Source organism: Athene cunicularia (genome assembly GCF_003259725.1).
Source record: "Athene cunicularia isolate RWA chromosome 1 unlocalized genomic scaffold, athCun1 chr1_part2, whole genome shotgun sequence".
Classification (NCBI taxonomy): domain Eukaryota; kingdom Metazoa; phylum Chordata; class Aves; order Strigiformes; family Strigidae; genus Athene; species Athene cunicularia.
In genome coordinates, this window is record NW_020799092.1 from 56,164,932 (window position 1) to 56,188,584 (window position 23,653).

Here is a 23,653-nt window from a genome sequence, read left to right on the forward strand (position 1 = left end):
ACATACAACTACTTGCCTTTCAAACTGTTCATAATTACCTGTTCTGGGTAGAGGACAACCATGCAAAACAGCTTTATTTAGCAAGATACTGAGAGCAGCTTTAACAACAGCCTGTTGACCTTGGCTAGGATTTTTTTTTGCTATTGCTTGTCCTGGCACAGATGGTCTTTTCACAGAGGCTCTGGAGAGTATTGCTTCTTGAACTCTGGGAGCTATCACAGCATTCCATAACTTGGACATCCACCTGTAGGCACACAAACAATCCCTTAACTTCAGAGACAATTATCAAAACCCAAGATTTTATACTTTGGGTAGGCACATCAGATTTTGCATTTTCAGGAAGCACATATATTTTGGACTTCCTGTTGTACCTCATTTCAGAGAGAAACTGATTTTATTTAAGGTAGGATTTATTTGTTTTATAATAAAATATTTGACCTAACTTTATTCAGGTTGATTTGGCAAACTATTTGCCATCTGATGCTTTTCCTCCTTCAGATAAGGACTATAAAACATCCTTTTCATTTTAAGGCTGAAGGAAAGAACATCTCAGAAAGACTTATGTTCATGTATATACAAAAAAAGCCCCTTTCACGTTTGCGAGTGCACGGAGAAATTTCCATGCTTGCAGGTGCTCATTCATAGTCTATTTGCTGCCAGAATGGGAAAAAGGAGGTATTCAGTTATGATTGCACCCTTTCAAGTATTCTTTCATTTCCAAAGTTGTCCAGTTTACAAGACCTTTCTATTCGTACAGCTGCCTGGCTCTCACTCTCCTTTTGTTTACTTGATCTATGGTGAACTGTGTTTCCTGGATGCTGTGGATTTTCCAGATTGTCTGGTTTGGAGACTGGGTCCAATTACAAAAATTTGAATCAAAGGGACATAGTTCTTCTGGGACTCTAAGACAGAAATATTACCTTGATTTAGCACAGAAGTGAAAAATTAGCGTTAGGAAATAAATAAATGCTATTTCTTACAGTTTATAGTTCTCAAGGGATAAAGGCTAGGAGTTTCAGGCTTAGGGCTCAACTCACATTTACAAGGGACACTGAGATAATATTTTTTAGATAAAATCCAACTCTTTTTTTTTTCCTTATAATATCTTATGGGAGGAAGATTGTAAGATTTGAGAGTCAGAGGGTTTATATTAAAGGTCTATAAGAAATGATAGGCTATAATGCTGTGTTTCAGCTTTGCAGAAATCCATTCAGAAAAAGTGAAGGCTAAAATGTCTGTTTGACTTAAATGAACCATTTTGTTGCATACGTTGATACACAGAAGCCATCTTATTATAAAAAAAATTATTACTTTTTGTCTTTTTTTTTTAAAGTTAGAATGCATGAATCATTTGATAGATGTATTTTTGGTGAGTTATGAGTTATGAAGCATAAGATTGAGTTTTGATGATACATAACCATGCTACAAAGTGCTGGTATAAGCTTGGTAAAAGTTACATTACTTAGAAAAATTGTACAGTTGTTGAAATAAGAAATAAGATATAAAATGCATATTGGAGATGTTCCTTGAAGCTTCCTTAGCATAATGCTGTAGATACTATTCCTCATACAGTCTGTTCTGCTAGCTGAGTTAAGCTACCAAAATAAACAATTTCTTCCATTTTAGTATTAAAGAAGTCTATCTCTCCATTTCTGCCTCGGAAAGCTTTTGACATTTCGCAGTTCTGTTGGTATAAATGGTCAGAAATGAACGCCACAAAGATAAAATTAATTGAGCCCATTCTAATACAACAGTTAACAATTGATGAGCTCTACAATGCCCTCCTCTCTAAATTCTAACATGGTATTTAAATTCAGTCTTACATTTGTGCTCATTTTGATCAAGTCCCCAGTTCTTTGACATAGCTGATATGTAGGAAAGGTATAGGACCTCCACATCCCTGAAAAAGAGCTGTAAAGTGAAACTTTTTCCTGTTGGAACATAATTTTTAATTCCCTAGATCAAAACCAAGAAAAAAAGGTAGCTAAAATTTTCCTCGTTTATTCACTCTACTCTCAAAAACATGTGAAGCTACATGAAACAGCAGACAGCAAGAAACAATTTCCTATCACACCTTCTCTCTCCCTTCCCAGCTGCCTGCTTCTACCACTTGCCTCCTGCTAACACTTAGCGCAGAACAAACCCAGTCTGTAGATAGCTGTCTGCTGTCTTAATGAATTGAACTGACTCAGTGAAATTTTAATAAATGTAAAAAGCAGCAGAACAGCACAGAAGTCGTTAATTAGATTGAAATAACAGCAACCAGTGAGCTGCTAATTAAAAGTAGTTATTGATAGTTGTATGACCACACTGTTGGTCATCATACTGCTAAACTAAAAGCATCCAGTAAATGCTTACTGGAGCTGTGTTTTTTAATTGTTTATTGGTGGACAAAAACTACATTAAAATGAGGAGACAGATGACATATTACTGCTGTAAAAGACATTTTGGGGTTGTGCTCAAGATAAAGCATTGTGAATCCAGCCAAAGTTACACATGGGAGAAATCCAGACTCAGAATTGCATAATGAAGGGATCTAAAGAATAGTTTTTCTGTCCTCTACTAATGCCACTGCAATAAATAATTGCTTAAGGTTTCAGAGGACATGATTCTAGATGGAGACGGGAGATAGATGCATGGTATACTTTATTCTTTTTTTATTTCATAGCACCCATAACATTTCAAGTCAAGGCTACATTCACATTTAGACTTTGATAATTACTCTGGATATTAGATAATCTGACCTTTTAGAAAAAAAAGGAAAATGAACAAGCAAAATGTATCAAGATATGCAAACAGAACAAAATATGAGAAAGCCAGTACACACACTAAGCAAAGGACCCTGGAAGTAAGATCAGCAGAAACTAGTACAAGAGAGAAAATTCAGAGAGGAAACAGAAGTGGCAAGTCAGGAAATGCTATGAAGCAGGGTGAGAAAAGTAATGTTGCATTTCCAGAAACCAGTGTTATTATTTGAATTCTGAATAAGTTTGCATCTTAATTAGGGACTCATTACCTATCTAATATAGACAAGCAACATCTTAGCATAAAATTAATATATTTTATAATTCTGTAACTATTTCTTGTATCAGTCGTTAGCATTTGCAGAGAAGTTGGAATGTGAGCAGATGTTCATGCAATTGTAGACAAGAAGAGACAAAATTTTCATCATTCTTCTTTTATGTTGCTGGTCATCTAACCATATGTATAGCTAAATGTACATACCTGCCTTATTTACAAAGCTAATACATCTGTGAAATTGTATGTATGTTTAAAAATGATACTAGTATTAAAAAGAGAGAAATAATTTCCAAGTTTCCCTCATATACAGCTTCAAAAGGAAACTTTACCAACTTTTCAAGACTGGAATTCTTGAATCTTCTTTTGGTCTGTTCACTAATGAACAGCTTTCTTTACAGTGCTGTTTTGAAACCTTTAACAGGTTGAGCAATATTAGCCATTCCAGTTCAAGTAATATTTGTGTCAGAAAATAATGGAACAATCACAGCAAGACTGACTTTCAACCAGTGTTAGACATGCAGTTTCCACTTGTGTACTTCAGAACTGCTGTTCTAGTAATTAAATATTAAACAAAAGTTTAAAAATTTCAATAATGTCCACTAAAATACTTTCAAGGTTGCAACGTCATATTGATTTTGGGAGAAACAGGACTACTAAATTTGTAATAAGCATCTGGATGGAACTGAACAGTGTCAAACAAGAAACAGAAATCTTACTTCACTGTCACTTGGCCATGCCCTGGCACCACAGGACAAGAGAAGAAATGTTTTGGTCCCATAAGTGCTTCAGGTGCTCCTAGGCGTGACAAGCAAGAATTCAGCTGGTGCCAAACAGCAAGAATCCAGTCTATGATCTTGCACACAGGATCACATGGAGGAGGTACTTTGCCTCTAAACTGAAGAGAGAAAAGATGTTTGACATGACATAAGACCTCTGATGCAAACACCTTCACTGAAATCCCAAGAAGGCTTGTTTTTTTTTCCCCCCCAGTGTACTGCTATTACAAAAATGAGGAACAGTCAAAAGCTAGTCAAACGTTTTTATGGAGTATATTGCAGTCTTGTCATATTAAAACATTTCCCCAACTACACTTTAAAAAACACTTCTTTATCAATTAATTGACATGCCTCTACTTTCTTGTGGGAAACAGACACAAATTTGGCAGCAGTGCTTTTTCTATGGTGTCTGAGATTAGGATTGCAAGAGATATTTACCATATCCTATGCAATGTGTACGATATAAATAAGGCATATAAAAGAACATACAATCACACTGAAGAGGAATGTCTCATCCAGGCATGTTCTCAGTGGATTTCCGTACTCATTTTAGATTTAGTAGCAATGAAGGAAAGATGCCTTTCTCTAAGACTTACATTTTTTAGTATGCCTTGTTAAAGGCAAATTATTTGGTGCCAGAAAAATCACCTATTTCATTTGACTCCAAATTACAGTCTTCATCATCCTAATCCTGACAGCATCCTGTGGAACAGTTTGAATTAAAGGAGCATTAAAAGATGCACTAGGGATAGTATTTGTCAGCACTGAAGCCAAAGCTTATTGACAAGAGTCTACAGATGAACAATATAAAGTCAATGTAGAAACACATTTAAACTGTTCCTGTATACCTTAACAGTCCAAAATAAGGTGAAAATAACTTTTCATATGAAAACATTAATATTAAGGCACAAACAAGGTATCAGAATACAGAACAAGGATCTTTGAAATAGGCTATTGTTGAAATAATAAATGTGCTTTTTATTTTCCATTAGATTTTTATAACAGATTAATCTTTCTTCTGTTTTTAACTTTGAAATCCACTATTTTAAGCCCCACACCAACTGGCATTTGAGTGTGTGTATGGCACATGTATGTATTAAAACAAAAGAAGCACTAGCACACTGGGCATTTTTACTCATTATTTAATTAGGGAAGATACAGGAAAATACATGGCCTTTTTCTCCATAAATGCTTTAGAGAAAATAATGAGATTACTACCCAAATTCTTTTCAACTTCAGTCAGAGATGGGAAACTATTACATTGTTAAACTCTAACCTCTAAGCCTAAGGATTGCCTTCAAGCCTAAACAAAATAGCTTGAAAATGTTATCTGTTACATGATGCTACAAGTTCTGGTAGCCAAAGTAGTTTGGCTGAGTAAGTTTGATCCAGTCTTTGTGAACAAACCAGAATACCACTGCTTCTGCAATTGTCTGCATTACTATATTTCTTGGCCTGGTGCTCAAGTGAAGACAGTCCTTCTCTTTGATCTTGAATGATCTATCATCAAAGTGTTTCTGTCCTTTTATAAAGGGGCTTAGATCACTACGTGTTCTCCAGTATAGGCTTGAGTATACAATCTTTTTCCTCAAGAGAATGGAGGAGAGTTCTGCTACATACTTCTGTTGCACTGTTCTCTGGCCTATACCTCATTCTAACACTATAGTATATCTGCAAGATACCAGCTTCAAACAACCCACCTACAGACAATTGCTACCCTCCCCCTCCCCCTTTGCAAGGATTCTGGAAACCATTCATACCCTCAACCAGACAACCACTCATAATGGTTCCAGTTACTCTATCTGTAGGGACTCAAGGACTTAAAGCACACGGGGAAAAACCAAAACATTTTGGTACAAAAAAGTACCCGAAAAAAGTAACTTACGAAAAGTAATCTATTAAGAGTTCACTGATACATTTCACATGATTCTTTTTTTTATATTCTGTATTCCTGTTCTTGCTATTAAAGAACATTCAGGAATGTTTCTTAAGTTCATTATTATCATAACTGAAATGTTTATTTACCACACATTTCCTCTTTAGGGTCTCTCTGAATAAATAAGCTTTTATAGATGAGAACTGTGGCACGGGGTACAGGACATGACATCCCTAAGGATACCCAAGATACGTACAGCTGAACACTCAGAACTGACAGTAGGTCTGTTGTCCCAGACCAGGACTCTTCTACTGACAGTTTTTTCTATTAGTAGAACAATCTCCCTTTTTAAGTCTGTTCAAAACTCTGCTGCCAAGATTATTTTCCTTTGCAGCTGTTTCGATTAAACTCCCCCTCCCACGTTTAACACTGTCTGTCTGCAATAGCTGCTATCACACTGGAATGGTTTTCTTCCAAATAACTTCCAAAATTCCACAATCCTGTATTTGCCCACATCTTTCTATTAATTTTCCAACCTCCATTTATTTATTCATGTTAAAACAGTCTTTCCATCTTTATTCTCTTTTGGACTTTTATTCCAGCTTCAGCAGGCCTACTGGCTCAAAACAACTTCTCTATTGATATATATATTCATTCCTCTTTCCTCTTGGATTTGAAAAATCATGAAAACTCTTTTTGCTGCTTAAAACTTAGACAATACACACAGGACATATAACTATCTTATTTTAGATATATATAACAAATTCCTTGAGAGATTCTGTGTTTGCTGTACAGATTCTTACTATCATGCTCACACAGGAGATGAAAAAAATTACTGAAGGATGTTTTCATACAGTCGATAAGCAAGTATCCACAGTATCATTATTTGCAGCCAACCTGTGTGTTTATGCTACCCAGTCATAAGACAGTTAAAGCCATAACCTTTCTATACGAGGCCAAGCACAACATTTACAGATACACAGCCCATATCTTCCCAGGAATGTTTTTCTTCCTGATAGAACTTAGTTATCTGTTCAGCTTTTAACATTACCATTGTACATAGACCTAGTAGTGAACAAAACTGCTGAAGTCGATTCAAATTCTTACCTTGTTTATAACTTTTCTTCTTAAAAACCTTTGAAGCAAGCCATGCATTGGTTCCCCATCCCACCTAAGTTGAACCCAGCGGAAATGCTGCTGAACCAGCAGGTCAGAGCCATGAAGATGACACTTCGCAATTGTCCCCAGTAAAAAGCAGTTCTCATGAAAGTAAAAGGCACCAGAAACTCCATTTGCTAAAAATGAACCATAAATCATTTTACTGAAATACTCAAAGCTTTGGCATGATTTCATATAAAAGCGAGAAGCAGTGGAATAAGTAGAAAGAAAAAAAAGCACCAAAAATTAGTCATAAAACATAAAAATATAAAATCTGAACAAATTACATTTTTCTCCTGATCTCTGTTTATCATGTATTATAACACAACCGTATTGTAGTAAAAACATTTCTCCATCCTAAATTCTTTAAATACCTCTTTGAATAGTGCAAGGATTTTCTGAACTCCGATTCTCGAGAGGTGCCAGAAAATCTCCTAGTAATTCAGATAAAGAAGTTCTCTCCAGATTTTCTAAAATCACAATGGTTGTCTTGTTTACAGGAGGCTGTTTAACTGGGACCAGACAAGCTGAAATATAAAAATCCCATTAATGTCTACTTATGAAAATTTATTTTTATTTACATATAGAGCTTTTATTGCTACTAATGCAACAAAGGATTTGTAAAATTTTTTTTGCATTTTAACTTGTTTATAGAAGCAGACTTTATCATATGTTCAAAACTGGAAACATAAAATCAAACAATAGAAAGAATATGATAATGTACAGTAAGAAAAAATGGAAAACTATTATTAAAATAAATTCCTGAAATAGCTATAATGGGATCTTCATGGGTAAGAAGGATTTCAGCAGACTGAAAATAAATGCAACAGAGAAGATAGCAAAGAGCTCTGAAAGCATTTCTTTCATTTACTGGACTACATCTTAAACTTTAGCATGTACTCTTTATACCATGTAGTGATAAAAGGATTCAGATTATTCCATGTTTATAAGAAACTTCATTCTGTGAGACTATTTGTTTGCTACTATCCTCTCTTCAAAACCTGCAATATCTTTAAGAATTATCAAAATAATGAGAGCTACTTTGAAGCAAACAGTAGCACCTGAACCTAACAGACATTAAAATAATATATATATTATTTTTACACATTGCAGATATTTTCCTTTATTTTTCCTGATTTTAATATCTTATTGCCTAAAAAAAGATAACAGCCTTTTCAAGTGCTCCTGTAACACTAGATCCCAGATGAATGCTTCTGTAATACAAATATTAAAACACTTGTCTTGCGCTTTTGTTCATGAGCACAGATGCTGTCAGAGGAGACTGTGCCTTGCATTTTTTCTCAACTTTTTGAAGGTAGTACTAAAGATGGTCTTTAAGGAAGATGAGTAATAGAGCAAAACTTAACAGCAAATGCCTGTAGCTGATGATTGCTCTTTATTTGCAGTTTCCTGAATACTACTGCCCTGTTTTACTAAGAGGATATAGCTGGATAGCAAGGAGGCCAGGTACCTCTTCTGTGTCTGATGGAACATTTAGAGAGAGGAGGAGACTACTCTCCTAGAAGAGGAGATGCAGCAGAAGAACAATGGGGCAAGAAGCAGGCAGAAAAATGGGAGACTCAACCAGCAGCCCAGTGCTGAAATGCAAACAGACTATTAAAATGTCTGTTGCTGACACAGAGTAATGCAGCCAAAAATAGAAACTTTACTAAGACACAGTGGCTAGTAAACAAATCAGCCAATGAATGATTTTCTCACCTGCAGGTCAAACACCAAAGCCTAGTTGACTTCTAACTAAATGGTCTCCTCTCCCAGCAATGGCAAAATGGTATGTGGGAATGATCTCTGGCACAAGCTATCCTCCAAACTGTGACCAGGATTTCCAGGACAAAAAATCCAACATAGAACGGAGTTACACCAGGAAGCATGCTAACAAACAGAATGTAGCCTTGCACACCGCTGTACGAGCCTCTGCTTTTGTTCACAAGCAGAAGTGCTGTCAGAGGGGACTGTGCATTTGTGGCAACCAAGAAAGCCAATGAAAGCTACAGGATGAAAGTGTACTTGAAGAATAGGCCCCACACTGCCAATGCACAGCAGCAGAAGACAGCATTAAGTCTCACTCACTGAACTGTAGTTTTTCGATTAAAAAATTAGTAATTCTAGTTTGTTTGAATAAAACATTTGCTTACGAGATTCAATTTCCTCTTGTTGTTTCTGGTCTGCCCATACTGAGAAGGAAAAAGGTAGTGGCTGATTCTCTCAAAGCTCTGGCTGTCTCAAAGTTTCATCATGGTAACACATGAGAACGCATTCAGATGTGCTGCACTGGTACAATTGAAATTGGTACAATTTCAAATGCCTAAAGTCCAGCCTCTTTCAATACGGAAAGTCAAATGTGAAAATCAGCTCCTGAAGCACAAGGCTATTCCAAGCAGTAATGACATTTACAACATTTATATTTAATGTGAATAACCACATTGAATGAGAGGTAAAGTTAAGATCCTAGAGCCGTATAAGAGATCATAGTAATAAAAGAGAAAAGCCCAGCATTTTTGGAGGAAAATGAGGTCTCACTACCAAGGTTAGGTTCAAACTTTATTGCTAGTTTTTGTCAACAAAAAACCCTAAAACTAAAAACTCACAAAACAGAAATGGAAAAAATTAGAAGCAAGCTGCAAAGGGCTGAAAGCAGCTAAATATCCAAGAACTGCCTGCAAAACAGCAAAACTGTATTTGAGCCAAAATTAATTTGAACGGTACCAAAGAAAAGGAAGCATCATATCACCCTTCAAGCTCTTATATTATTACTATATGTGTAATATAAATGATATTAGATATTATTGCTATATTATTATATGTTATTATTATATACTATATTACTACTGTATGGTTAATATTGTGGCAAAATAAAATAAAACAGAGTTTGAATGCATGAGTATGGCCAAAATGCAGCACAACTTACCCATGAAAAAGCCCTCCACAGAAAATACTGCTTTTCCCTTCACTTTTAGCACTATTCTATTCCTTTGCTTAATGTTCTCATTCACACTCCTGACTGAATCATGTGTCGTCCCCCCCCTTCTTCTGCTTCCATATGTAATTTGCCCATTTTCAGGCACTGACCTTTGGCTACTTTGACCTTTTTTCACTCTTACCAATTACTCATCGGAAATGTACACAGGTACAGCCACTGACCACTCTGAGAATACTTCATTGTGGAGCACCCAATAGGACTTTAATCTACATTCACATCCATTAAGAGAAAACTCTTCATTTTAACAGAAATTCAACTTTGTCCTGTAGTAATGGGTCAGAATACACACACACAAACTAACATTTACCAGCCTGGGTGGCAAAATTAGGCTCAGATCCACACTAAAGTATCTAGCAAACAAGTATATATCAAAAGCAAGTGGTCTAACTTTTAAGAACTCTTTCACTGCTTCCTTCATTCCCAGAAAGTTAGTAATTATAGCTACCCTTCTCATATATTTTTTTTTTCATAAAAACCATTAGAATAGCTGCACTAAGGCAACAATAGACCTTCATTTCTGGTTCAGTAGATCCAAACCATAACAATAAACTTTTAAAGGCTCACAATCAAAGGGAAAAAGGAATGAGATAGAAAAAAATATTAAGAACTATTAATTTTACTTAAATGGCACAAACTTTTGACAGAACTCCCTATTGGACCATCACACTTAGTTCTACCTCAGTTTAGACTCTTATCATTATTCCACAAGCACCTAAAGAACTGTGGGTTCTGTTAAAACATGCAAAATGTTTTAGTATATTTCTTTACTTTGTACCATTACAATTTTTTCTACAAATTACCAAAATCAGTCCTGCTTAAATAACCTTACCACTACTGATGAACAGTTCTGCAAGCTGCTCCTTGGAGAAACCAGTATCCACTTCAACTTTAATGATTTCACATGTGAATCCTGCAGCCACTTGCTTTTGCTGTGTTGAAAATTTATAAATTTGGTGAAACAGTGCAAGCTCTAATTTGTGAACTAATTTACTTTCTATGTTTGTGTTAATACCTTCATGCAGGCCGCTATCTGATATGCTATATAGTCTTGCAAGCTTCCTTCTGGACCATGGAAAATGACATTACGGTATTGTTCAACCTATAGAAAGTCAATAAATTATTCTTGAAAGTTCATAGAATTGGATTTTTTTTCACCTAGATGAGACAGTCAGCACCTAACAGACAAAATTATTTCTTTTCCACTACTGTACTTGATAACCCTTACAAGTTTTAAAATAGGAAATATTTGCATACAATGTCTTGGAAATTATTGATAAATTTATATCCTAATTTGTGAAACTACATGAAAAAGTATTTTGTCATAACAGTCATTAAAAATTGAAAAATTCATGTAGGAAGAATGAGTTTAAGTGTCACAAATACTTTCTTGATTTTGACTTAAAATATGTAAACCAGAATGATGTTAAATTAATCAGAGTAGTTTAAGTCACTGTTAACTTAAGAACTTGGACTAAGGACTTTATTTCCAGTTGAAATGGGATCATGTTATCAATATGGTAGAATAAAAATGATTTCATCCATCTTAACTGTAAAATTATCTCTAAAAAGTCAGTAAGAGAATACATTCATATCATTGTGCAATACTGTTGAACACAGCAAGAAAACTATGGCACGTAACTGTTCTAATAACATAGAATACTATTCAAGGATGCAACAGAAATTATGTAGATTTAAAACTAAATCTGATTTGATTAGCAATGTTAAAACAAAGGATCTAAGAAAGTTAATTCATATTACCCAATTACCCTTACATTTTGAGGTATTACATAAATTATAAGAGTTACAGGAGATATATAATCTAACAGTAAAATTCAAGTTTCAAATAACTGCTTACATTAATATTATTCTAATTTACTTTCCCCTCAAAAGGCAGAATGAAATAACTTTGGAAAGAAATAAGATATCACAGAGCTTTTAATATATTTTCTTAAGCAATTCAGATGGAAGCTATTTAGAGAAGAAAGTTAATGTCCTCATGTGATGAAAGTTATTAGGTTAAGATTTAGGAGGAATTTTATTTTAAAATAACAGCTTTCATCTCATATAATGTTTTAGAAGTCTTGACATTCTTTCACAGAGTAGAAGTTATTTTTTTTTTTTTAGTCACCACTATTACAGAAGTATTTTCATGTATAAATAGCATGCTGAGAGAAGCCAGCTTAGTACTTACCAGGCGGAGGTAATTCTGAAGTGTCTGAAGATGGATCATAGATGCATAAGTCACACTATTTAGGCAGCCCTCTTGAGGTCCTTTAAAAAGAGAAACAGAAAGAACTTTTCTAAATATCTTATGTTTATAAGCATGTATGATGGATACATATGCTTTTCATGCAGTATTCTACAGTGATCTCCTAAAATTACAGGCTATGCAAATTAAAATGGTGAAGGCATTTATCTAGAAACTGATTCACAGGTATCCATGACAAGGAAAATGGATACTGCTATGTAACTGAAAAAGGTAGTCAGGCTTTTATGTGTCAGCATATTTTCTAAATGCTGTAGACCCCTTCAAATCTAGTTAAACAATTATTTGGACATGATATTTCTGAGGATCAAGCAGCACAAGAACAAACACAGTAACAAATGATTCTCAAATTATGTATTCCATATGGAGTGTCCTAACATTCAAAACTGGAAATTATTCATTCAAAATTACCAAACAAAAACACTGTGATATTCTCAGCTCCATTGCTCTTCAAAAAATCCCATGGTGGCTGGGAAAAAATCTGACCTGTTGACCATGAAATGTTTCCTGTTAAAAACAAAAAAAAAGAAAGAGACAGATATTCCCTGTATCTATATGAAGTGTCCTGTGCTCAAGCATATTCATTTACTTACAGAAATTGTGTGCATACACTGACAAATTCGACAAACAAACCAGTCCATGTACTAAATCATTTGAGACATGCCTGAGGATACTAGTGTTTTCTGCCAGCTGAAACACAAGTTTAATAGCTAGCCTGTCTTTACAACTTTACATGTAAAATAAAGTAGAATAAGAAAATTTGCATAGTCTAATGCAAATAGGGTTTTTTTGGGATGGTGAGCAGGTGTAGGGGGGAAGGGGATTTAAGATGAAGCACATGAATTTTCAGAATCCTATACAACTGTTACTACTACAACCACATTTTGGCTAATTTCTCATAATCTTAAATATTTTTCTGTTTTGCCTTGATAAGTGAAGTTACATAAGCCAGAAGTAGTCCTGTTCTACCTATGCTGATGATTTAGTCTGGATTTACTGTACATTCTGATGTACTGTAAAAAACATATGGTGGGCTTTGCTTTGAATTATTTTGTTTCACCTGTAATACAGATCTCTCCTCTGAAGTACTAAATTGAGTAAATGACTAATTAACATAGGGCCTCATAGTCCCCAAGATATTAAAGTGCTTAATGAATTGTACCATACACATAGCTCGAAGTGTTTTCATACCAGCCCTATTCAAAGTTTCATAGCTAGTACTGGTCTTTCTTAGTCTAAGCTTTAAAAGATCCAGAAATCTAAAGTTATTTTTATCTTACTTACAAAGTTTCACTAAATCAAGAAAACCCCCAACTTTTGCTTTTCTTATTACACCAATATTGATACCTAGTTTGACAGATAATATACTGCTTGCACTGAGGCCAATGTTGGATTCTGCAGCACTATTAAATGACAGGTCTTCTAGGCTCCTCCATCCATCAGAAGCAATTGCTTGGAAATGGTTTGTCACTGCCTGACTCACTGCTTTTGAAAAATCATCCCATGACGTCTGTTTGCGGATATTTAAAGCACATATTGTGTTTTCTATATCAAATTCCTCTGTACCACAATGGGCTGGTTCAATGCCACGGACTGAAATCCTTACAGGTACATTAAGAGCATCTGTTGAAAAACAGAAAACCAAGAAAGAGAAAAACTGTAAAACTCCATTAAAAAAAAAAATCCTATTATTAAACACCATTAACATCTAATATTTCAAAGGAAAGCTACAAAATAACTACTGCTACAGAAAAGCAAATGTTAAAGAGCAGCACAGATCACCACCACCAAATCAGAGCAGTAATGAAAAACAAATACCAAGGTATCTATATTTTTTTTTACATTACAAAAAAAAAAAAGTATTATTATGCTTAAATAACAGGAAGCAAGACAAAATTGACTTCATCTTTTATTTCCCCTTTACAGACTAACTTCTTATAAATTAAGACAGCTGGTAGGTAGTGTCTTAACATTTCAGTTTATTGTGGTTGTGTACATTTTTATTATCAATGCAGAAGGGAATTTCTGGCACTAGTATACAAGTGGTAAACAAAGTTAGCTGAGCCAAATTCCATTCACTTGGAAGTGTGAATCCGATATGATAAGAAAGGAAATGTACATGCATACTCTAGAAACAAAATTAATTTAATGAAGTTATTTTAAATCTTGCTCTTTGAAAAATGGAATACAACTCAGCAGAAGCAGCAGTCTATATGGATCATTTAGATAGCTAAAAGTGCAAATGAAACTATCTTCTAACTTCAAAGCCAAAACAATACCTTTCAGAAATTATCCCTGAAATTAAAAATAAGTGCACCACAAAAAAAGTATCATCTTATTATGAAATCTTGCAACATGATCTTAGTTTTCCTTATGAGTTCAGAAGCCAAATCTTCAGCTGGTACAAACCAATGAAGCTTTTCTGATGTCAGAAAAGCTCTCATTTAAACTCATTAGCCTACCATAGGGAAAATATTACTCAAAGGCTTCCTTAAGATGTGGGATTGTGAGAAATGTATCAAAGGCTTACCCTTCTGATGGCTGGACCTCAGGGAAATAAGCAATGACTATAAGAAATACAGAAGGTTCTCTACAAGGAAACAGCTCCCTAAGACAGAGGTACAGTGTATGTCTAAATTCCAGTGCATGTGACCTCTATGGCATAGCTGGCAATCCTGGACCCGTCTTTCAGATCTGCTGGAGAACATCCTCCTGTCCTACACGCATGTAATTCCTTACAGTGGAAACTTTACTGGACTGTGAAAAAGTAGAGGATGGTACCTACACCGCTTACCCAAAATGCAGTCTTGGCTTGTTGAGGCATATACCCAGATGAATGTGGTGTTTCCAAGTTTCCACAGATCAGTGGGAGCAAAAAGGCTAATTACAATTGCACTGATGTTAACTACAGGCTTAACAAATGACAGAGAAGAGAAATGGAGTCCAAAGGTTCTGACCCAATAAAAGCAGTTGGATTTATGATAAACCTGACCAGAGAAACAGGGTACTAGGACTGAGGAAAATAATACAATCACCAATTTAACAGTCTACAGATTCAACCATTGGAAACTGGCTTCAGTCTGATAAAGAAATGGACCACAGAGGAGTTTCTAAGACAAAGTAAGTTGTGTTCCCCTCTGGACCTACAGTAAATGGTAAGAACCTAGATAATGTAATAGCTGAAGAAAAAAAAAAATCAGAAGCAGTACACAGAAAGCCTCCCTATTTCATTGATAATCAGTGAACTTTAGTATCCACAGCCCTACATCCCACAACACAAACACCAAAAAAGTGAATAAATACGAAGCATACAAATCTACAAAGTCAATACTTCTGACTATACAGAGAAATAGAAAACACAAAACTTGTGAGTGGGTGGACTAAGTTCTAACTCAAGAAATACATAGGTCAGCCTGCTCTACAGAATTTTGAGAAAACTTACAGAGAAGGAAGAAGATGACAGGTTCTATCAGAAGAACAATCTTCTGACAGAAGTTATTTATGTTGGCAAAAATAAGTTGTTTGATGTTGTCTCCAAGATTTCTTTTGAAGAACAAATAAACAATCCCCTCAACAATAAATAAGTGGCAAATAAAACTGTCCTCTAAAGAGAGGTTCAGATGTGACCAGATTACTGTCTTAGCCTGAGGAAATTTGACAGCTATCCACCATATGATTTTTCTGCAAGAATTTGAAGAAAAGATGAGGGTAATAGCTTTGGAAAAAGTAATTACTAATATTTAATTCAGAAATTTTAAGAGAATATGGATGTTTGCACACGTACTATATACCATATTTTCAAATGGTTTAAAAAAAAGGATATAAGTCACTTAATAACCTCCACCAAAATTTTATCATATGCTTTTGCAAAATTTGGAGAATAGAAGCTTGCTAGGTTAAGAAAACGTCATTTAGTGGTGCAAAAAAGTGACAACAACCCTTTTAATATTTCTCATTTTTGTCCCAAAAGCTCCTTAGTAAAAACATTTTTATATAGTGCTGATAGAAATTACTTACTTAAATTTTCTAGGAGGTGTTTGCAATCATCAGTAGCAACATCATGCAATGTTCGATTACACTTATCTTTTCTCTCAGCCTCTAGTCCACCATGGCTACAAAGGATTTCTAGACAGTTCTGCAAAGGTAAGAACTGTATTATTTACTTGTCCATTTGCTGCATTAAAGAGTTCTACCAATAGGCAACGAAATTCTTACACATGCATTTCCAAAGATAGTCAGCTATGGAGTTGCTATATACAAGCATCTAAATTATATTCCTCACGGGGTTGAAAACCATGTGTAAAAATATTTTGTACGAGACTTGAAAGTCTCAAATCAAGATTTTGAAAAAGCAGAACTTATGCATCCAGGTTTCCACAGTTTCCAAGCATCAAGTTGATCAGTTGAGTTGAGAAATTCTTAACATCTGACCACTAGTTTAGGTATTTACATAAGGAAATAGAAGCCCAACTATGCATCCCGTTTTGAAAATCTTGGCCTCAATGTTCAAGCAAAAAAGCAATTCTAAAGCTTAATACAGATTAATTAATGAATCTATTCAGATAGCAATCCATAAAACCAGTTTTCACTTTGCAATTTACAAAGTAGGAGTTTCAAAACCAATCATTTTTAAATCACCTTGCAAGCCTCTTCTTTAGCAGGCAAACCTGAATTTCTGCAAGCATAGTAGCAACGCAGTAAAATAACAGAGCACAAAAATTTTGTGGATGCCCTCTTAAAAGGACATGATGTCCTCTTAAGATTCAAAGACTTAAAAAAAAAGTCATGCTCAACAAAAGCAAAAATTACGAATCATTACAAATAAACCATTAGCAGATAAAATTGGAATGGTACACTCATATGGTAACGTGAAGAAATACTAATTATATAGATCCTCCCAAACTACTGGGGGGGGGTGGGGAAGCCCCCACAAAACTACAATCAGATGTTGATTGATCAGCAGTCAGAAGACTATGTCTTGATTTCTAATGATCATCCATTCAGCAGCAATACAGGTGGCACTCATGAAAGCTCTGTAATCATCAGACATGCCTTTCAAGGACATATATCCATATTAAAAAAAGACCCCTTCAGAAATTATACTAGTTAATACTGTACTGATAACCCCTGGGGTTAATCATAGCAGAGAAACCAAACCTTGAAAACACAGAGAAGCAGCTATTAAGTATTTCAATTCAGAACAGTGGCTTGTTGCAGGTTTGGCTACTGTTACCTATTTTGTAGCTGTTCTAACAGAAATAATTTTGTCAGTATATCTGATACTATGACACCTTCCATAACATAATGGTCATTAAAACTGTGTTTCCCTGTGAGATGAAATTTTACCAGACTATGCTTCCAGCACTTGTAATAACTTTAAAAAATTCATTTAGCTCACTAACTTTGCCAGAAGAAAATTATCCAGAAAAAAAGCACATATTTTCTTGCCAGGTAAGTTAACTCTGTCTCTCAAGCAGGTGCAACCAATGGCAAAGACAGCAGAAGGCAAATGAATGAACTGTGAGACTGAAAGTGGGAAGTAAAGAGGGAAGAAATAAGTGGGAGAGAACAAAGAAATTAGGTTTATTTCCTTAGTAAATGAGAAGTTTTGTTGGCTCTATTGCCTACAAAATAGCAGCTAAAATGCCCTAGCACAATTAATCTGTAAAGAATGGCACCTACCAATCTTGAAAGAAAAGGGTACAAGTGCCAGCACTCTTTATATGCAATTATCACATAGTGTCATGAATGACATGTAGCACAGATAAAGAATTAGAGAATGAAGTCGAAGTGTTAACAGTACTGGAAGATGTCTATTATGCTTTCCTTAGCTTCTTAATATCCCAAACATCTCTTAAGTCAATAAATGCATTTAATCAAATTATATAAAGTCTGCAACATCAAAACCAGGACTCTGCCAGCTATATATTGTCTTCATTATGTAAGAGAATACCCTCAACAGAGATCTCATTAAACAGTTGACCTGGAATGTGCTCAGAAACTCAAAACCATGAGTTATTCATGAAAGGTATATGTGAAGACTTCCAGTGTCAAAGCCTTCAGAGAGAACACCTAGCCAAAGCCTCTTCAGACAATAAATAAAGCCTAGCTTCTAAGTTCCTGAGGATTATATTATTGCAGAAAGAAGTGACACACTGCACACTATTTAGGTATTTTCAGACTACAACAAATACCTTAAACTCTATCTAAATTCAGATAAGTGAAGACTGAAATAAAGAGTCTGTACCTGCCTAACAGACACTGGTAATAGAACACTGTCTCTGTAATGCAAAATGCTGAGTTAGCAGTGGCTGGTCCCTAAAACCCCATAATTTAATAAACTGAATCTTAAATTGTGCCTATTTTGAATTTATCATAGTAAATTAATCCAGAAAAAAGCAAACATAATGACAGATATTGAATTAGGCATGTAATCACAAGCTGACTTTTGAAGTCTTCGACTATATTTTCCTAAAATTCACCCTCTTCTATGTTTAGCATCCTCTATTTTCTCGCTGGGTAAAAGTAAAATTTGACCGACAGTTGTCATAAAAAAAATAATCCTTTAAACAGTCAGTGTTGGAAGTATAAAGTTTCTGCTGTCAAATCATTCAAGTAATATTCAATTTCCAGAAATCTTCCTGCTTATCATCAGTAAGATCTGTCCATTCTCCATATCACCAGTTATTCCAATCCCCAAAAAACTTACTCATTGCCTATTAAAAAGGCTCCCCAAAACAACAAATCCAACAGCATATTACTGCACAAATATAATTCTTAATAAATTTCTCTTCCTCCCCTCTCTCCCACAGGAATAATTGTCCACAGTTAGATTGCCCCTAACCATAACTGGAAACTATATCCATCTATAAGTACATGACACCCAACATGTTGGCATTTAGGATTGGATTCACCTCACCTTAACTTTGAAAATATGAATCTCAAGTAATATTTTTTTTTTCTTTTTATTGTTGTCCCAAAATAGGCATTATATATGACAATTCACCCCATTTGACACATAGCTTCTGGAGTAAATTGTCCACTGGAAGTATCTCTGTCTCTGTTAAATCAAGTGTGTAAATAGATAACAAACTTAGATTTGACATCTAAGTTTTAGTTCTTCAAAGATAAAAAAGGAGGATTTATCCTGCCTAAATTCTAGCAGGTTACTGTAACTTGTTCCTAGACTGACCTTAAAGCCTTTTGATGCTGCTATGTGGGCAGCAGTCCAACCCTCTTTGTCAGCATGGTTGATGAGATCTGCAGAAATAACAGGCTTCACTCTACTGGTGTAGTTGTCTTCTCTCGTCTCCAAATCAAAGTTGTCTAAATCAGGCTCTGCAACAGTCAAAGAATTCCCATTGTTTGGCTCTTCATAGTACATAAGGAGCTTGAGACTGTCAACATTACCAGAATCCACTGCTGCATGAATTGGTGACCAGCCGTCCTAAAAAAGCAAAAGCAAAAATCACACTCACACCAAACACGTAGAAAAATGGTTGCAGAACTTATATCAGCAATGAATCTGATGAAAGGCTCTGTTTGGTAATTAAAAAGATAAGCAAGAGTGACACAATAATCCTTTGGGAAGACTGTATGTGTTTAGGGTGGAAGAAAGAGGGAAGAAAATGTACAGAAAGAAAATTTTACAGCTTTCTCCAAGGACAGTCCAACAGACAGAGAATTCAAAATTTTTAGAAGAGTATAAGTGACATAAAACTTACATGCTTTTCATAAATGTTTCCTTATCAAACTAACATGATTCTAATGATCAACAATTTGTTTCATATTGCATTATTCAATTTATCAGATATTTTAATGGTTTCGACATCATAACTTTCATTTCAACTCAAATAAACTAACTTTCCAAATCCAAAATAAATGAATCAAAAAAAATTCAGTGTAATAGAGGAGCAGAGTGTACTGTGAAGCTAATACTTTTTGTGCTGTGTTTCTGGATAGCCTGCATCCCACATTTATTCTCATGTTTATGTCAAAGTCTTAAGAAAAACTTCAGGAAAGCATCTGAAAAGGGCAATGCCTAGACATTAATTTTGAGACAGTCCTCCTCCCTTCCTGCTGTAGATACAATTTTTTTTTTTTTGCCATATTCTCCTATTTGTGATCTACGAGACTTTATAACACTGTCTAACAAATTTGGGTGTGAGGCCGCCCTCAAGGACAGCAATAAAGCACTCTAACATAAAAGGTGGGAGTAAAATCCCTATCTCCATTTCTCCACCTTAAAACCAAGTTAAAACAGAAGAGTTCTGTTTCACACATCCAGTGCTGAAGAAAAGTCTGCAGCATACTGCAAGGAGAATCTGAAATATGCAAAATGATATGAAAGTCACATAATTTAGATTTTACACAATACATGGTTTTAAAACCCCAGAAAGTATGATGAAAAGAACAAAACATTAATTTCAAATGACATGGTTTATTCCATCTTTAAAGAAATCTTTAAATAAATATTATAATGTAAATGTTTCCTAACTGTTTGCAGTTAGTCAGTACTATACAAGGTACTTCAACTTTACACACTATTTTAACTTACACTGGTTTTTACTGTTCGATCTGCTCCACCTTCCAACAATAGCTTAATACAATCGTTGTTTCCATTTTTACAGGCCAAGTACAAAGGTGTCTGTCCTCTTTCAGCAGCATGGTTAATATCAGCCTGATACATAATTAATAGTTCTGCACACCTACAGCAAACAATAAGGTAGCAAAAATATCATATATTTGACATCCAAAACCTCTTTATAACTTAGAACATTTAAATATTTTTTAATAAAGTACTGATTTTATAGATACAGACCTACTTGTGATTTTATCCATCAGATATACACAAGTATAAGGTATAATTTTATACATAGGTATAAAGACAGAAAATCAGGTTACTTTAAACCTGCAAATCTTAAACTACTGTAGCTTCATTTAAAATCTGTAAACGTAAAATGTTTAATTTCACAAGGCTAATAAAAACTTGATGACAGCTGCTTAAGAAAAAAAACCTTCAGCTGAGAAAAAAAGTAACATTTCTGACTACTGATATTTAAAATAGTTTTTGAGACTAGCTATATCAGTATGATTCCTGGTTCTTGTGACAGGGTTGGCTCCCTTTCCCTTCCCAAATCCAGATTTTCAATAACACTCAAGACTTAAGAAAAATCTTAATGCTGGTCTATTTCCTCTGCACTTTAAACAAGGGCTGTAAACAAAGCTAATTCCCCATCTCTCTCAATTTTTATCAGTCCATAAAAAGAGAAGGACACCAACAATAAAGCATCAAAGCAATTAATACAATGCCAAATAACTACTGATTAGTAGACCATACTATAACAAAGAGGATGACAAAATATTTAAACCAGTGTAAGGTATATATGAGAATATAAGAAATTACAGATTATAAAAATCACAAGTATTTTGAGAAAAAAAATCTCTTTTTGGTTATGTTTTAGTCAGAAAAATCAATCAAGTTCAAGATAAAATATTTTAAAAGGGTAAAACAGAGAACTCATTACTTAGCTGAGCTTTCTGAAAATGCTCAAATGAACAGAAAAAATACAAATAAAAGTACTGCTCTACTTTATTAAATGTTGAACATGTATCCAACCATAGCCATAAAAGTCATCTTAAGATGGGCTCATAACAAGACACCGCCATAAAGTAACTCAGATTGAGTTTTAAGTCTGCTATGTTAAAAATACCTGGTTTGTTATCTTTCATTGTATTTGGTGATTCTGAAAATCCTACATTAACTTTCCACCTGAAGGTCAGGTAAGGTCAGCCTGGCCTGTACCACACAGCAAATGATTTTCAAAGTTTCTCCTAAAAGCATTTTCTGATTTGGTGATACTACTGACAACCTGAAAAAATGATCTTTTTTTTTTTTGTTTGTTTCTGAGTATGTAACTGAGGCTGAAACAACAGTATTGTCTCAGTTTAGGAATAAAGTTAATGAAAATGTCACAGGGCACTGGTTAGCAAATCTATCATAGACAAGTACTGTATAATTGATAGTAGTTTAGTGCTGTCATTAACCCTAGATCCTTAGTGCTGCAGTACAAGTAACACAGACTACACAACATAACACCTGAAAGGGGACAGACTATATTATTGCCCCAAATTCTTCCTATTACAGAATTTTTCTGAGCCAGAACTTTGAAGCAATCAAATCCAACAGCCTGAAGCACTCATAGTCTCTCAGATATTTTTGGCTGGCCCCATTATTATTCCATGCTCACTTTTACAGTTTGGTTCATGTTTAGTATCTAAAAAAGTGAAAGCAAAAAATGTCTTTAGGGATAACACACAAGGTAAGTAACTCTAAGGGAAAAAGAATATAAAGTCTGCAATATCATAACACAGCAGACATGATATAGCAAAGTGTTGTGAAGGTAAGTCAGAAAAACAAATAGCTTCCTATTTAAACAAAATCTAAGATTTATTTTAGTGAGAGAATATGAAGAGTGTATTTTTCACTTGTCTTGTCAAGTTACATGTAATTTTCACAGATTGTACATAAACACTGACACATTTAGCTAGATACGTATTTCCGCACTCAAAACATCTAGTGGAAATCTTCTGCCTCTGGATTAAGACTTTCAGTAAAAGATGCCCATTAGTTGATAAGCTTGAAGTCCTCTAAGAAGTGGCAAGAATCTCTGATGATCCTTACATACTCATGAAAGACCAGGAGAAGAATAGAAATCCCACTCATCCTCACTGTTGGGTCAGGGCCTATCACAGTATAATAACACTTAAAGACTCTGACCCTTATATGTTACTGTAAAATCTGTAAAAATAGTAAAAAGGAACATTAAAAGAATCAAAACCTGAAAGATAAGCAAAACCAAAGATACATAAAACAAAGGTAAAGTCTGTAATAAAGATTCCTCATCATGTTGTTTAAGATTTTTTGCATTTGTAAAATAATATTTGGATAAGGTTGCTCTAGAAGAGGTTATCTAATGGTTGCTTCCATCTTTCAGTTCTATTTCCTATGATTCTGTGATACACAGTAAAGCTGCAGAGCAGAAGTACAACATCAGCCTTCAGCTTCTCTGATGAAGGCAGAAAAAAACGAATCATCTGGATGAATTGTTGTGTACTGGTTCTCAGTATAAAAAGACGTCATAATTTTCCAATCATGCTGTCCTAAAACACCAATCTTTATAAAATTAGGAGCTTCAAAAAATAAAAGGAAATTATTATAACTACCATTTGAAGAATGTTCTTAGAAATATTCTTTGACTCATACATAATTTTCTGTTTTTCAAAGTTACTCATACAAAAAAAAACCCCTTAAATCTTAAAAGTCTTTGTTGTTTAAAGTATTTCATTCTATATGACTCAGGAGAATACTCTGATAAATGTTCTTTTGTGTCTGAATATGAAATTCGTAGTTCTCTGCTTTAAAAAATCAGTGCAAAAATAATTTATTTTCTCCTTCTGCTGTTCATCTTGTATTATGGCTGATAACTCAAGGAAAAATAAGTTGAAATGTATGATGCCCATGTAGACCAGTATCACATTGTGGTTGCTAAGAATAC

The 23,653-nt window shown here is 34.6% G+C and overlaps 1 protein-coding gene across 2 annotated transcripts in view; it reads right to left on the bottom strand.

Moving 5' to 3' along the window:
* Nucleotides 1-23,653, bottom strand: part of CTTNBP2 (cortactin binding protein 2) — an 82,603-nt gene that overhangs the window by 9,739 nt on the left and 49,211 nt on the right. For both annotated transcript variants that reach the window (XM_026866261.1, XM_026866268.1), the window contains exons 7-18: nucleotides 20,653-20,803; nucleotides 19,288-19,542; nucleotides 16,113-16,230; nucleotides 13,443-13,718; nucleotides 12,507-12,602; nucleotides 12,021-12,100; nucleotides 10,842-10,928; nucleotides 10,659-10,758; nucleotides 7,206-7,358; nucleotides 6,781-6,968; nucleotides 3,738-3,916; nucleotides 39-244 (exon numbers count right to left, since the gene is read on the bottom strand). In XM_026866261.1, coding sequence (XP_026722062.1) covers nucleotides 39-244; nucleotides 3,738-3,916; nucleotides 6,781-6,968; nucleotides 7,206-7,358; nucleotides 10,659-10,758; nucleotides 10,842-10,928; nucleotides 12,021-12,100; nucleotides 12,507-12,602; nucleotides 13,443-13,718; nucleotides 16,113-16,230; nucleotides 19,288-19,542; nucleotides 20,653-20,803 — 1,889 coding nt within the window. The remainder of the gene's footprint in view (nucleotides 1-38; nucleotides 245-3,737; nucleotides 3,917-6,780; nucleotides 6,969-7,205; nucleotides 7,359-10,658; nucleotides 10,759-10,841; nucleotides 10,929-12,020; nucleotides 12,101-12,506; nucleotides 12,603-13,442; nucleotides 13,719-16,112; nucleotides 16,231-19,287; nucleotides 19,543-20,652; nucleotides 20,804-23,653) is intronic.